Source organism: Sarcophilus harrisii, chromosome 1 (assembly GCF_902635505.1).
Source record: "Sarcophilus harrisii chromosome 1, mSarHar1.11, whole genome shotgun sequence".
In the NCBI taxonomy this organism is placed as follows: Eukaryota; Metazoa; Chordata; class Mammalia; order Dasyuromorphia; family Dasyuridae; genus Sarcophilus; species Sarcophilus harrisii.
Genome location: NC_045426.1, coordinates 651,953,846 through 651,970,661, shown reverse-complemented (window position 1 = coordinate 651,970,661; position 16,816 = coordinate 651,953,846). Strand labels below are relative to the sequence as shown.

At 36.7% G+C, this 16,816-nt stretch overlaps 1 protein-coding gene across 5 annotated transcripts in view; it reads left to right on the top strand.

Annotated features, from left to right (window-relative positions):
* LOC100928262 (long-chain-fatty-acid--CoA ligase ACSBG2-like) overlaps positions 1 to 16,816 on the top strand; it is a 70,431-nt gene that overhangs the window by 18,347 nt on the left and 35,268 nt on the right. For all 5 annotated transcript variants that reach the window (XM_031947760.1, XM_031947759.1, XM_003760626.4 and 2 more), the window contains 5 exons: positions 7,256 to 7,344; positions 9,044 to 9,164; positions 11,223 to 11,303; positions 11,840 to 11,989; positions 14,057 to 14,233. In XM_031947760.1, the coding sequence (XP_031803620.1) occupies positions 7,256 to 7,344; positions 9,044 to 9,164; positions 11,223 to 11,303; positions 11,840 to 11,989; positions 14,057 to 14,233 (618 nt within the window). The remainder of the gene's footprint in view (positions 1 to 7,255; positions 7,345 to 9,043; positions 9,165 to 11,222; positions 11,304 to 11,839; positions 11,990 to 14,056; positions 14,234 to 16,816) is intronic.

Sequence of the window (16,816 nt, the reverse complement as noted above, 5' to 3'; positions counted from 1 at the left end):
GGTACTGTTGAGGAATAAGTAGAGAGGCAATGGAGGCAGCCAGTGCAGATTACTTTAAAGAAATATAGTTAGTGAGAGACAGAAAAGGAGGTGTAAGACAATAGCTTTAGACAACGTTCTGAGTCAGTAAAAAGGGGATTATTTGCTTTTTAGAATGGGGAAACTTGAGAGATGACATGTTATATGTAGTGGTTTCCAAAGTGAGGTGTACAAAATCTGTTGAACTAATTCAAAATGGACAAGTTGGCTTAAAAGAAATCTTGCAAAGAAACACAGATTTGGCAATATAACTGATACAAGTCTGAATAAAGAATGAGAAAATGGCAAAGCTGAAAAGCTTCACGATTCCCCTTCTAGATCTTTGATAGCCCCATTAGAAGTAAATCTAGCCTGATAAATCTGCTTTCTCATTCTCCACATATTGAAATTGTCAAAAATATTATTTTAAATATGGATTTGCATACATTCTTATTAAAGATCAACCTTGTCCATAAGAATGAAAAAAATTACAAGAAAATCTGGGATACTTCCTGGAAAAAGAACTGACCTGGAAAAATAAATTGAGAAGAGATCATTTTAAAATTATTTGACTTGGGGCAATTAGATGGTATGGTGGATGGAGTACTGGGCCTGGGAGTCAGAAGGACCTGCATTCAAATCCAATCTCACTCACTTAACACTTCCTAGATGTGCAATCTTGGACAAGTCACTTAATCCTAAGTACCTGTGGTGGGGAGAAGAAAAATTATTAAATTACTTGAAAGTCATGATTTTAAAAAAAAAACCCTAGATCCTGGACATCATATTTCAAGAAATTATCAAGGAAAATTCCCCCAATATCTTAGATCCAGAGAGTAAAACAGAAATGAAAAGAATCTACCAATTACTTCTTGAAAGAGATTCCAAAATGAAAACTCCCAGGAATATTATAGGTGGGTCAAATACTCCCAGTCAAAGAAAAAGCATTTCAAGCAGTCAGAAAGAAACAATTCAAATATTGTGGAACCATAGTCAGGATCACACCAGATTAACAGTTCCCATGTTAAAAGACTACAAAGGAGCTAGGATTACAACCAAGTATCACCTGCTCAGAAGATTTAGTAATTCTTCACAGGAAAAAAATTTTGTTAATGAAATTGAGGATTTTCAAGAATTTGAAAAGACCAGAGCTGAAAAGGGAATTTGACATTCAAACAGAAGATTCAAGAAAAACAATAAAAAAGTAAACATGAAAGAGCAATCATAAGAAAATGTTAATGAAGTTAACTTTTTTTGCAGTTATTTTTATTATTAAAGCATTTTATTTTCAAAACATATGCATAGATAATTGTCAGCATTCACTCTTGTAAAACCTTGTGTTCCAAATTTTTTCCCTTCCTGACCCATACCTCCTCTCCTAGATGGCAAGTAATCTAATACATGTCAAACATGTGCAGTTCTTCTATATTCCACAATTATCATACTACACAAGAAAAATCAGATCAAAAGGGAAAAAAGAGAAAGAAAACAAAATATAAGCAAAAAAAAAAAAAAAACCCAACAAAAAAAGAATGTTATGTTGTGATCTACATTCGGCTCCTCCAGTTCTCTCTCTGGATATAGATGGCTCTCTTAATCACAAGATCATTGGAACTGGCCTCGGTCATCTCATTGTTGAAGAAGGCCTCGTCCATCAGAATTGATCATTGTATAGTCTTGTTATTGCTGATTCTGCTCATTTCACTCAGATCACTTTATGTAAGTCTCTCCAGGCCTCTCTGAAATCATCCTGCTGGTCGTTTCTTACAGAACAATAATATTCCACGATATTCATATACCACAATTTATTCAGCCATTCTCCAATTGATGGGCATCCACTCAGTTTCCAGTTTCTGGCCACTACAAACAGGGCTGCCACAAACATTTTTGTACATGTGGGTCCCTTTTTCTTCTTTAAGATCTCTTTGTGATATAATCCCAGTAGAAATACTGCTGGATCAAAGAGTATGTGCGGTTTGATAACTTTTTGAGCATAGTTCCAAATTGCTCTCTCCAAATTGGATCAGTTCACAACTCCACCAACAATATATCAGTGTCCCGTTTTCCCATATCTCCTCCAACATTCGTCATTATCTTTTCCTATCATCTTAGCCAATCTGAGAGGTGTGTAGTGGTATCTCAGAGTTGTCTTAATTTGCATTTCTCTAATAGCAATATAGAGCCAATTTCTTCATCTGAAAATTGCCTGTTCATATCATTTGACCATTTATTAATTGGAAAATGGCTTGAATTCTTATAAATTTGAGTCAATTCTCTATATATTTTAGAAATGAGGCCTTTATCAGAATCCTTGAATATAAAATTTTCCCTAGTTTATTGATGAAGTTTTAATAAAGTTTAATAAAGTTAAACTTTTAAACAGTTAAGCTGTTTAATATTCCTATGTGGAAGATGATATTTATAATTCCTAAGAATTGTGTCATTATTAGAGCAGTTAAAAGGAGCTTACATAGACAGAGGCATGAATGTAAGGGGATTATTTGGTATGATCTCTCTCAAAAATGAAAAGTTGAGAAAGAGGGATGCACTGGGAGAAGGAAGAAGGGAGAGATAGAATGGGAAAATTCTTCTCACATAAAAGAAATGTACAAGGAAGAACTTTTACAATAGAGGGGAAAATGAATGTGTTTGGACAATGCTTCAATCTCACTTTCATCAGAATTGGTTCAAAGACAAGAGGAATACACACATACACACATATTCCAGTTGTGGATAGAAATACAACTTACCCAATAGGGAAATGGGAGAGGAAGAGGATAAGAAAAAGGAGGGAGATGATAAAAGGGAGGGCAGTAGTTAGAAACAAAATAATTTCATAGGATGACCTCATCCATAAAATGGAAGCACATGGCAGAATGGATTAGAAACCAAAATCTTAATGGTAGGTTCTTTGCAAGAGACACTCGAAACAGAAAGACAAACACTGAGTTAAAATAAAGAATTGTAGCAGAATCTAATATGCTTCAATTGAAGTTTTTTTGAAAAAAAAAAAAAGGCACGGTAGCTATCATGATTTCAGGCAAAGTAAAAGCAAAAATAGATCTAATTAAAAGAAACAATGAAGCAAACTACATTTTGTTAAAAGGTACCCTATAGACAATGAAGCAACATCGAAAAATTTTACAGCAAGTTTCTTTGATAAAATCCTCATTTCTTAAGTATATATTGAACATAGAACTTATGTTGAATTTATAAAAATGGGAACCATTCACCAACTGTTAAATGGTCAAAAGATACAGACAGGCAGTTTTTAGAAGAAATCAAACATATGGATAATCATACAAGAAAATGCCCTAAATCATTATTGCTTAGAAAATGCGATTTAAAACAACCCTGAAGTGGTACCTTGTACCCATCAGAAATGACAAGTCCTGAATTGTTAGTAGAATAGTGAATTGGTCCAACCATTCTGGAGAACAATTTGGAAGTGAGCCCAAAGATCTGGACAAACCCTAAAAATAAACTATGCTATACATAAATGCATGCATAAGTAACACTGTGCATATCCTTTGTCCTAGCAATATCATTACTAAGTCTATATCAAAAAGATCCAAGAAAAAGGAAAAGGGACCCATATATATAAAAATATCAATAGCAGCTCTTTTTGTGTTGGCAAAGGAGAAAATGAGGGATTGCTTATCGATTTGGAGAACGGCTGAAGAAATTGTGGCATATGATTATGTGCTGTTAGAAATGATAGGTGGGATAGTTTCATAAAAACATGGTAAGATTTATATGAACTGATGACAAGTGAAATGAGAAAAACTAGGGGGTAATTTTGCCCAGTAATAACAATGTGTAATGATAATCAACTGTGAAAGACTTGTATTCAGGTCAATAAAATGATCGAAGTCAATTCCAAAGGACTCATGATTAAAACAAAAGTTATCCATCTCCAGAGAGAACGAGCTGATGAACTCTGGATGAAAATTGAAGTATAATTTTCCACTTTATTTTTCTTGTTTTTAAAAAATATAGCTAATATGGAAATATGTTTCACATGATTTCACATGCATAATTGATATCATATTGCTTGCCTTTCCAATGGATGGAGAAAGATGTGAAAGAGAGGGAGAGAATTTTGAACACAAAATTTATAAAGAAAAGCTTGCTAAACATAAATGAATAACAAATTTATTTAAAAAAATAAACAAAGATAAATCTTGCCTTGAGATTATTGTGACAAAATATTAATTAACTAAGGGATGAGTGATTAGCAAGACATTTAAAAGCATAGTTTTGTTGCTGAAAACAGTTGTAGGTCACCTGTGAAAACATTCATGTCTGAACACTTGAAGAACTTGGAAACAGAACTATTTGAAAACTTCTAAACAAAGAGTTTCCATGGATTTGATTCATTTGTTATAAAATAGAAAAATATACCACCATCTGATTGATATATAAGAAAAAATAAGGGAGCAGCTAGTTGGTGCAGTGGATAGAGCACCAGCCCTGAAGTCAGGAGGATCTGAGTTCAAATTTGACCTCAGACACTTGCCATTTCCTAGCTGTGTGACCCTGGGCAAATCACTTAATCCCAATTGTTCCAGCAAAAAAAAGAAAAAGAAAAGAAAAAGAAAAAAACAATATCAGGGAAGATAGAAATTTATTAGCCAAATTTCAATAAAATAAAAAATCTCTCCATAATTGGTAGTTATGATTGAAAAAATAATATCATGGTTTGGTAAGTATAATCCATAATGTACTTCTTCCATATGGATCTCTATTTCTCTTTGAGATTTTTTTTCAACTAAATTCAACTTAGAACCAGACCTTTGAATTGCTGTTTCACAAAGACACAGGGGTGGGAGATGGAAGGATATAAGTATTTATTAAGTACCTTACAGTTGAAGAAACTCAGACAAAGGTTAAGTGATATTATTCCTTATTCCACTTAGCAATGTTAAGGCGAGAACTAAACAAATAATGAAATATTTAATCATATTGCTATTATTTAAGAATGATTTATCATAATTTTTAGTGACAGTAAAATGACTTTTTGTACTATGCAAAATAATTATTTAAAATATATTGGTTTTATTTTTATCTCATTCTTTAGAATATCTATTAGCATGTTTTATAATGTAAATAATATATTAGTACATGTATATAACTTATGCATCACTGATTATATTTGTTACTGATGTGGACTGGTGCAAAGAAGGAAGAGATGGGTGGTGGAACTATGCAAGTTTTGAGATGTAGGGGAGGAAGATGGAAAGTTCAGCACAGAAAGTCTTAATTTTCTTAGTAAAGTTGAAGGTGAATACATCTGATGAAGAGAGGGAAAGGAAAGGAAGGGGAGGGAAGAAAAGGGAAAACCATCTTACAGATGAAGGAACTGAGGCAAATGAAGGTTGTTTCTTGCCAAGGGTCACACAGGAGATTTGAACTCAGGTTTTCCTGACTCCAGGCTCAGTGTTCTATCCACTGCACCACCTAGTTGTGGGGAGCTTGTTTCAGGGGGCACTTAGGGCTTGAGGAAAAAGAAAAGATAGGCAGTATGAAAGGAAGTCTATTAGAGATTTTAAAAAAAGATTACTAAGAATTGAGTTACTTAACCATCATCCTTAGAAGCCTTAGATTCAAGTCCTGCCTCTCCTACCTATGTAGTTATCAAAAAGTTACAAGTTTGAACCTCAGTTTCCCCATCTATATGTATTACTATAACAGAATGTTACATGTTAAATGAGAGAATTTGCTTCTCCAAGTCACAGAAGAGGGAAGGGGCAGAGCTGAATGGGGGGCAGAGGATGAGACTTTTATCCAAGAAACAAATGGAATGCTTCTTAGTTGAAATGATACCCAAACAATGACAATTGTGACAATAAAATCCAATTACCTTGTGAGAATGAAAACCAGATAGTCAGAATAGGAAGGGCTCTTAGGAAATATCAATACCCTCTTTTACAGATGAGGGAAAATGATTTGTCCCAACTGAGATTTCACCATAGCACCCCAAGGGACAGCTAATCCTTTCTATTGCAACCCTCATATAGACTCCTAGATCTAGAAGAGAAACCAGGATGCCTTTGGTCCAATTCTGCATGAGCATGATTGATTGAGCAAAAATTCCCTGCAGAACAAATATCTTGGATCGGTGGTTATCCATGCAGCCCTCCAGAGAAAGGAAACCCACTCCCTCCTCCAGGAATTCATTCTGCTTTTGGACAGCTCCTCACATAAGGGAGATTTCTCTTTTGTTGAACCTAAATCTATTTCTTGCCAATTCCATTCATGGTTCCCAGTCTTTTCCCTCTCGGGCAAAATAGAACCTATCTTATCTCTCTTCCATATGGCAGCCTTTTGACTATTCAAAAACAACTGTCATGCTGTTCCTAAGTCCCTTATTCTCTAAGCTACAAATTCCTATTTCCTTTAACCGGTCCTCATGTAGGACTATAGAATTCACATCTAGAAAGGACTTTCAAGGTCAACTGATCTGACCCTTTCTTTCAAGGACATCAAAGTCCAGACTCAAAAACCATTTACCAATGGATAAGTTGAATGGCTTGTCCAAGATCACAGAGTTAATGACAGAATTAGGAGTTTAGAGACTCTTCCCCCATCCTGGTTGACTTTCCTGAAACATGGCAGGTAAAACAATAGCCCAAAATGTAGTCTGACCAGGGTAGAGATCAACAGGATTTTCACTTCCTCCTATGCTTTCCATTCATTATTCTCCCCATTCACATTATCGATGTGGTTGTAAACCCTTTATTCAAATCATTGTCATAATCCATTGGTCCATGAATGGGAACAGTTCTTTTAGAGGCTATTTTAATTGAGTTTATTCTGACAGAGTTTTCCAGTCTGGCAACGCTTACATTCTAAGCCTGACAACCATAGGGGAGTCTTTCCCATCCCCATCAATTCTAGCACTTTTCCTCTGGAGATTATCTTCAAATTATCTTGCCTACAGCATGTTTGTACATAGCTATTTACATATTGTGTCTTCCAATAGACCATGAGCTTCTTGAGAGCAGGCCTTTCTTTGAATCCCTATATTGCTTCCTATTGGCTTGGGATCTGTGGAGAGAGCCCCCTCATTAATGAAATTATGAGTCCCTGAGAAATATTAGTGCTATCATTATCATTACTAGAGAAACCAACTCTAGTTTCCTCAAGTCGTATGTATGCTGGTTTTGCTTGATCCATGTTTTGAGTGTCTTGATAAGTACCTGAGAAGAATAGAAATATTTTTGTGTTTCCACAGCTTGGTCTCGAGCGCTTTCACAGTGTGGGGATCCTGGGCTATAATTGCATCGAATGGCTCATTGCTGACATTGCCAGCATTTTTGCCGGGTAAGGAAAAAAATGGGGTCGGTTCAGGGATGTTTTGGCTGGTTATAGCAAGGGTCTTGGAGATGAGAATCTCAGACATATATATATATATTTATACACAATTCAAGTCAAGGATAGGATGCGGAGGGTCTTAGAAGATGGCAAGGCCTCAACAGAGGAAATGGATTGTTCAAGGTCATATCACAAGTAAATAACGGAGATGGGTCTTGTACCTGGTCTCCCTTTCCCCTATATGCTATTCCTGTCATGTTAGGACTAAATGTTCATTTTCTTTTAATAATGGTAAATAGACCCTGAAGAAGTCAGTTGAATTTGGCTTTCTCTTCAGTGCCTGGGGGTCTGTGATAATTGCATTCATTGAAGGGTGGCAATATATAGTAGTAAAGAACTCAGGACTGGGAACCAAGGAAACTGGATTTGAGTCCTGGGACCAACAATTACTAACTATGAGACTTTGGGCAAATGTCTTTGCCCCTCTGGATTTTATTTCTTTCTTGGTATAGTGGGAATAATAATATTTTCATTTCTTTCCTCAAAGACTTATTGGTGCTGAAGTACCAATGTAAGTTTTATGTAAACTGCAAAGTGTTAGAGAAATGTAGGTAAGGATCTTAGTGGGAAGCAGCTGATAGGAGAGAGTGACATTTTTAAGGGCGACTTGACTTTGTGCCTTAGCTTTGGAGCAATCTGAATCTAGAGCCCCTGAATCCAAGCTCAAATGCCAAATTTGTTTTCTTGGAGTCAGAGGAAATGCTACCAATTTCATTTAGTAACCATTTACCAAGTGCCAAAGGGGAGCTCTAGGCTCTGCCCTGCTAAGATCTGAGGGAGATAAGCAGAAAGAAGAGACAAATGGACATTAGACCATGTAAGGGCTCGTGGAAGGATTAGAGAGGTTTAGCTTAGAAAAGAGACTTAGAGAGACATGAGTTTTGGCCCCAGAGGGAAGAAGTAGGAATATTGGAGGAAAAGAGGAGTTTCAGAGAGGTTTATTTTGACTAGGCAGAACAACTGGCAATTATATAGTGTTTTAAGACTTTTGAAACCCTTTACAAATATCTCATTTGTCCTCATCACAACCCTGAAAGTTAGGTGCGATTTCTCATTTTGCAGAAGAGGAAACTGAGGCATTTAGTAGCTAAGTGACTTTCCTAGGATCACACAACCTAGTTAAACATCTCAGACTTGATTTGAGCTTAGATTTTAATAATTCCAGGTTCAGTGCTTTGTTCTTGTGTTACCTGGTTGCTTACAAGAACAAAAACAAACATTCCCTAACAATGAGAAATCTCTGAAAGGCAAATGGGCTTCCTCAAAAGGTAGTGAGCTCTCCATCACTGGAGATTCCCAAAGTGAAGCTGGAGGACCACCTGTCAGTGATACTGAGTAGAAGGGATGGTGTACAGGGTAGAACAGATGCTCTCTGAGGTCCCTTCATCCTCTGGTCCTGGGAAAGAGCACAACTCTGATCACAAGGACTTGGATTCAAATCTTGCCTTCAGCCATTTCTAGCTGAATGACTTTGAGCAAATCTCTTTTCCCTGAGCTTTCGTTTCCTCATTTTTAAAATGAGAAGAATGGGACTAAATGAATTCTATGGATCCTACAATTGGAACATAAATCCTGGGGAAATCTCTGCCTTCTCAGGATTCTTTTGGCTGTCTTTTTTTTTTTTTTTTTTTTTTTTTTTTGCTTTCAGAGGCATTTGTGTAGGCATTTTCCCCAACAATTCTTCCCAAGCCTGCCGGTTTATTGCTGACAGCTCTGAAGCTAACATCTTAATGGTGGAGGATGACTGGCAACTTCAAAAGATTCTCAAGGTAATTTTCTCTTTCCCAGGGCAGGAAGTCTGACAGGGCAGCAGGTCTTGCTAAAATTAGGCATTGAGACTCCTGGTCTCTTCTTGGATGTCCAAGATGAGGCAATCGATGCATCCCATCAATTCAATTAGTGTTGACCAAATGCCTACTGAATATTTAGCCCAGTGGTCAGTGCTGAATAAATTTTATAGGGAGGAGGCTCGAGAGAAAGTCTAAGATATAAATAGGAGAACCCATCTCTTGTTGAAGAAACAATAGGCAAATACTTATCAAACACCTACCATTGCCTGTATTGGATTTGTACTGGAGGTAGCAACAAAAATAATTCTAAAGAAAAAGAAGAGCAAGGAAGTAAAATGCCTGTCTGAGGATGGATCATAAATATTTGAGGAAAGAAGGAAAGGAGTAGATAAAAGAGCAGGGGAAAGATATATCCAGCTGAATGCAGAATTACAGAAAATATCAAAGAGATAATAATTTTTTTTAATGGGCAATGCAAAGAAATAGAAGAAAAGAGGAATTTCTTTTGGGAAATGGGAAAAACGAGATTTCTTCAAGAAAATTAGAGATATCAAGGGAATGCTTCTTGCAAAAATGTGCATGACAAAAGACAAAATGGTAGGGATATAATTGAAGTGGAGGAGATTAAGAAGAGGTATCAAGAATACTAGAAGAACTATATAAGAAAAATCTTAACATCACTGGTAGCTACTATAATGTAGTTACTGATCTAGAGCCAGATGTCTTGGAGAATGAAGTCAAGTGGGCCTTAGGAAGCATTGCTAACAATAAGGCTGGTGGAGGTGACAGAATTCCAGCTGAGCTATTTAAAATCCTAAAAGATGAGGCTGTTAAAACGCTGTACTCCATAGGCCAGCAAATTTGGAAAACTAAACCATGGCAATACATAGAAAAAAATCAGTTTATATCCTGATCCTAAGGAAGGGAAATACCAAGGAATGTTCAAATTACTAAACTTTTTTCATACACCAACAAGGTTATGCTTAAGATCCTACAAGCTTAGTTTATGAACTGACAATTACCACAAGGGTCAGTTGGTTTTCTAAGCGGCAGAAGAATTAAAGACCAAATTGTCAAAATTCTCTGGATTACAGAGAAAGCAAGGGAGTTCCAGAAAAGCATCTACTTCTACTTCATTGATTACACCAAAGCCTTTGACTGTGTGGATCATCCCAAAATGTGACAAATCCTCAGAGAGATAGGAGTGCCAGATCATCTTATTTGTCTCCTGAGGAACTTGTACAAAATCAGAGAAACAACAGTTAGAACTGAACGTGGAATAACTGATTTAAGATTGGGAAAAAAAGTATGACAAGGTTGTATATTGTCGCCTTATTCATTTAACTTCTATGTAGAGTATACCACATAAAATGCCAACGTGGACAAATCAAAAGCCAGAATTAAGGCCTTTGGGAGAAATATCAATAACCTCTGACATGCAAATGATACCTCTCTGGTGGCCGAAAGTAGTCTTAAGAAGTCTCTTGATGAGGGTAAAAGAGGAGAATCTAGTAGCTGACTTGAAGCCTTAGTTTTCTCATAATAAAATAATATTATGTCATAATATATAATCATAAAATAATAATAATACTAATAACTCTCATCTTCCCAGGTTGTTGTGAGGATTGCATGACATAACGAACTCTAAAAAGCTATATAAATGTTAACTGTTATTCTTATCATACATTTATAAAGATTTTGCAAAATATACTTATTTAACTTATTTAACTGTCAGCTTTTAAATGATGACGATGAGGAGGAGGATGCTATTCATTAGATTGTAAGCTCCTTTTTCTTTTTTTCCCTTTTATCCAGTGTTTAGCACTTTAATCAATACTTGATTGACTGATAAGTGTATTGGGCAAAGCAAAACAGTTGATATCACATTTTATAATATATAACTTTATGTATTTCTATATTATATAGCATATATAATATCATATAACTTTATAATATGTAATATAACTTTCATGTACCACAAAGCCCTGAGTATCTATCTGTTTATTTCTGCTTTGCCACATTCTTTTTTTTTTTCAGATCCAGGATCACTTACGTCATCTGAAAGCTATTGTCCAATATAAAAACAAACTGACAAAGAAGCTACCTAACACTTACACTGTATGTATGAGCTATGAAGGAGCCAAGGGGATAGAGAGGGAAAGACTATGAAAATACTGGGCACTAATTAAAAAGGGATGGAGACCTGTGGTGAGACAAGTTGGCCAGCAGATCAAGAACGGAGCACATAGAGCCAGTGGATGGATATATATCTGGTGGCCTAGGAGGAGACAGGGGCATTCTTCTCACTTTCTCTCCAGTCTGGATTATCATGATTACATGACTATGGCCACAGTGCTGAACTTGGCTGGGACCAAGAGCCAGGAGGGTCCAAGAGCTTCGGGGAAGGCTCAGTACACATTGCAAGGCTCGTCAGAATATTTGAGGACCTTTATGTTAAGGAAAGGAGGATTGTGGAAATGGTCCAATTATACTATGAACAATGAGTTGAAAATGACTTAAAGGGCCCCTGATGGTTTCTCATAATTACTTGGGGAGACTGGTTTCTATAATTTCTCTTAATGATTTAGAGTCAGGCTACTGATTCTCCTTTATATCCTAATCATCTGTGTGTTTTTGCTTCTCCACCGATACAGTGGGAAGAATTCCTCACCCTTGGGGGAACTGTATCTGATGAAATGCTGGACAGTATCATTGATTCCCAGAAACCCAATCAGTGCTGTATGCTGGTCTATACCACGGGGACCACGGGAGCACAGAAGGCAGTTATGATCAGTCATGACAATGTAAGTGTTTTTCTCTGAGGCCCCCAAATCTTTGTGACCCCCCTACTCTGTGACCCTATGTCTTCTGAAGGCCCTGAGCTTGGGCACTAGAAAGCAGTGGATTCTACATCTCATGACTTAGCAATCAATGGGGAAGGAAATGTCTAACTTCTTGGGTCTGAATTCCCCTGTCACTAGGTCCTCTAAAATACTCTCTATGGACTTCTGTTTCATCCTTTGTAAAGTGGCAGGGAAGGGGTCACTTGTAGATGAACCTCTTTAGAACTGACATTTAAAAATTTTATAATTTATAAATTGAAAAAACTAACATTGTACATTTTTCTAACATTTTGAAGGTGTGATTATAACAGCAATAACAGTGATGTAGTATTTTAAATTTTGCTAAGTTCATTCAAATATATTTCATTTGAACTTCACCATTAGCCTGAGCTAGGTATTATTATCTACATTTTATAAATTAGGCAAGTAAATCTCAGAGAGGTTAATTCCAATTTACAAATTATGAAAACGAGGCTGATAGAAATTAAACTACTTGCTAATGGGCGTATGATGTTAGAGCCAAAGTTGGAACGTAGATCTCCAAATTCCAAGACCATTTCTCCTTCCAAATTTCCCTGTTACTGTTGAGGGCCCCACCATATTTCATTGTTTGATATGTTCAGTGTTTGATTAATCCAGAGGCAATCCATTCTATTCTTAAAAGCTCCCTGTTGTAAGGTGTTCTTTCCAAGTGGCCAGCCAAATCTGTCTCTTTGCATTGGCAATCATCAATGGATCTAAGAGCTTTTATGAAGGGCCTACTATGTGCCAGACATTGTGGGGATATAAAATCCATCTCTGCATTGGCAATTATTGATCAATCTAACTGCATTCATGAAGTGCCTGCTATGTGCCTGGCACCTTAGAGATACAAAATCCATCTCTGCATTGGCAATCACCAATTGATTAAACAGCATTTATGAAGGGCCTACTATGTGCCTGGCACCTTGAGGATATAAGGAAAAGCAAAAATAGTTCCTGCCATATCCAGGAGGACCAATGTGACCAATCCAGAGTCACTCAGTTCATGAGTGAAGTGGGATTTGAATTTAGGTTTTCTTGACTTCAGGCTCATAGTGTCCTCCATTGCACCTATATCTGTGAGAATGTTAGAGGAAAATGTTTTAGCTGGATAGACCCATCCAGGTGTTCTGAACTTTTTGTCCATTGTAAGTGGACTCGAGAGGAGTCCATGACCTTGGATAGGAAAAAAATATGGCTTTCTTTTAATGAATCTTTAACTGTAATTATGTATTTATTTATTTATTTTACTTTAACTGTAATTTAGCATTCCAGCCAGTTATTTAAAAGTATTCTTCTGGAACATAAAGTTATGCAAATGTTAAATTTGTTGTTAATTTGTTAAGTTGAATGTTAAAAATTATCTTTGCATATATTTGGAAAAATGAAAAGCTATTTTTTCCTTAAGATTCTTCTTTAATAAAATTTCCTTGATATTTGATTTTCATTGTCATGAGTGTATTTCTTTTTTTTTTTTTTAATTGAAGCTTTTTATTTTCAAAACATATGCAGGGATAATTTTTTACCACTGACTCTTGCAAAATCATTCTCCTCTTCCCAGCCCCTCTCCTAGATGGCAAATAATCCAATATATGTTAAACATGGTAAATATATATTTGTAAATCCATATTTATACAATTATCTTGGGAAAAGTTAATTTTTTTAAAGTATTGTTCCAAGGAGAGGGATATAATCTTTCCAGACTTCTAGTGAAGTTCAGGACCCCTAAAAGGTTAAGAACCTCTGATCTAATTTAATCTCCTCATTTTAGAAATGGTCATATGAAGGCCAGAGCTGGAGTCAGGGGACCAGAGCTCCCCACTTGTCCAAGGTCATGTACAAGGTCAGGAATTGCATCCGGTCTAATGATTCTAGGTGGCTAGAGTACTCAGAGAGCTGGCCCTGGAGTCAGAAAGAACTGAATTCAAACACGGCCTCGGATTCTAACTGCATTTAATCAGTACTTCTTTTCCCCACTTTTCCCCACTTACACAACCTGTGTTTCAGATCACGTGGACCACAATGGCTGTGCTCCAAAATCTTCCCTACACTTATCCCCCTGACAATCAAGAGATGCTGGTGAGCTACCTCCCCCTCTCGCTGATCACGGCTCAGATTTTTGAAATCTGGATCCCTATCGCCATTGGGGCCGCCATCTTCTTTGCTGAACCTGACGCCATGACGGTATGTGCCCCTGTGGGTAAGTGCAAGGTTTGAAATCCCAGCAGCAAAAGCAGCAGGTGAGACTGGGCTATGGAAGCCCATTCTAAACCTGGAGCCTTATTGCTAAAGGCAAACATCTCCCTCTAGGTTAATGGGTGCTGGGGTTATTCCATGTAATTCTCTGGTGTAAGTCAATGTACCTATAAAGACTCACTCTCCTGCCCAGTCTCTGCAGGCAATACAGGGGAATTATCATGGGACTGCAGGCCAAAGAAGGCATCCAAATACAGCGAACTCACTGCTGTGTGAGCTTCCATTCTTTTCTCCTCCTCCTTCCCCAACATTATGGTCAGAGAACCTTATAACTGGAAATGAGCATTAAGCTTACCTGGAGAGAGAATGAGAATCCTGGATTGGGAACCAGTTAATCCAGTTTTTCATCTTGTCTCTGTCACTTACTATCCGGATGACCTTAGTATCTTATAATTGGAGATGAACACTAAGTTTACCTGGAGAGAGAATGAGAATCCTGGATTTGGAGCCAGATAATCTAGTTTTTCATCTTGTCTGTCAATTACTATCTGGATGACTTTAGCCCCCTTTTCCTTTGTGGATATCAAATTCCCTCATTAGTCAAATGAAGAGACTGGCTTTAATGGTCTAATCCAGCCAAAATAAACATATTATAGTAGAAAATCACCACATCTTGAATCTATAGATCTGAGTTCAAATCCCACATCTGATGCTTTCTACTTTGTGTGATCTTGGTCATTTAATCTGCCTGGCTGTTAGTTTCCTCATCTGTAAAAGGGAAGGGAAGAACAGAATAAAACTGGATTAAGGGACCTCTGATTTTTAATCGCTTTCATCTCCAAATGCCTAATGGAGTCAGTATGTACAAAACCGACTTCATCTTAACTGAACTCATACCTTCCCATTTTCCTAACTTCTCTATTTCTCCTAAGGGTGCCATCATCCTCCCAATCACCCTAATCCAATTTGTTAACAAAATCTATTGATTTAAGTTTTTCTCCTCTTCTTTTTCTAGCCCCTCTTTCTTTGATTTCCTTCCTGAGCTTAAACAATCTATAACCCTTTAGTGACAGAAATGACATTGGGAGGTTAAGTGAGCTTAAACAATCTATGATTAAACAATTTACTTAGTGGTAGAAGTGAGAGTGTTGTGTAAGCACCACATGGGCAGCTACTCTGGGATGGTTCATCTTCAATGAACTTGTCAATAATTTTTGAGGAGTATCTCATATTGATCTGGGACTTCTGTAAGAGGAAAACTTATGTGACCCTGGAAGAAGGGTACTGCAGAAAAAGTCCTGAGCTGGTGGTGGGCAGGTAGTGACAAAAGAAATGGGCTCTAGTCTTGTTTTGCTATTGACTCATTGAGCGACCAAAAGCAACTCATTTCCCCTTGAAAACACGAATTTTTCCTTCTGTAAAATGAGAAATTTGGACCAAGTTTTCTCTAAGACACATCCTAGCTTTGATGTCCTGTTTTTAAATTGTCTCCCAATTCTAATATTCCATGCCCTAAGATTTCCCCTTGATCCTGTCATTCTACATTCTAAGGCCCTCTCCTTCTGACATTCTATGTCCTGAGGACTTTTATGTATAGCTCTGTCATTTTTTTGACTTCAAGTTCCCAAAACACTACCTTAGAGATGGAGAGACAGTGATCACTATGTTTGGGAGTAATCTTGCCAGGATTTTCTGTGAGTTCAAGAATTCCTACGCCTGGAAGAGGAATTGTTTGGGTCTTGATAGTCTAAAGTGTGTTCAGTCCAAAGTTAAGGCTTACAGAGAAAGTAAGATCTGGCAACTTCTCCACTTTATTGATGTTAGAAATATACACAGATATTAATGCTAACTCTAGCGCTTGCTGTTCAAATGAATGTAATAGCATAATACTAAGGATTGAATCCCTGAGTCCATTCATGCTGAAAATGGAAAGTTAGAGATGGCATTAACTTTAGCATATAGGACCTAGAATGTCAGAATGGGGAATGAGCTTATCATCTACAAGTCAAGGCTGGAAGGGTCCTTAGAACCCAAAATATCAGAACTGGGAAGGATCTTTAAAATATACTCAACAAAAAGTTATCGTGTGTTTATTAAATGCTTATTACATGTCAGCTACTATGCTAAGTGCTGGGGATAAAAAGGCAAAAATAGTTCCTACTTTCAAGGAGTTCAGGTTTTTTTTTTTGTTATATTTATTTATTCATCCATTTATTTATTTATCTAGAGACAAAATGCCTTGCAAAAATAGTCAACTAATAAAAATATTTAAATAGAGTAGGAAATTCCCAAGGGAATGATGCTATCCAGATTTTTTTTTAAACATTCATTAAAAATTTTTTTGAGTTCCAAATTCCTCTTTTCCTCCTTCCTCAGTGAGTTGGTAAGCAATTTGATATAGGTTATGCATGTGCAGTCATGTAAAACATATTTCCATATTATTCATGGTGTGATGAATATCACACCAAAGGAAAAAAAAATGAAAAATAGTATACTTTTATCTGCCTTCAGACTCCATCAGTTCTTTCTCTGAGGAGAATAGCAGTTTTCATCATGACTCCTTTGGAGTTG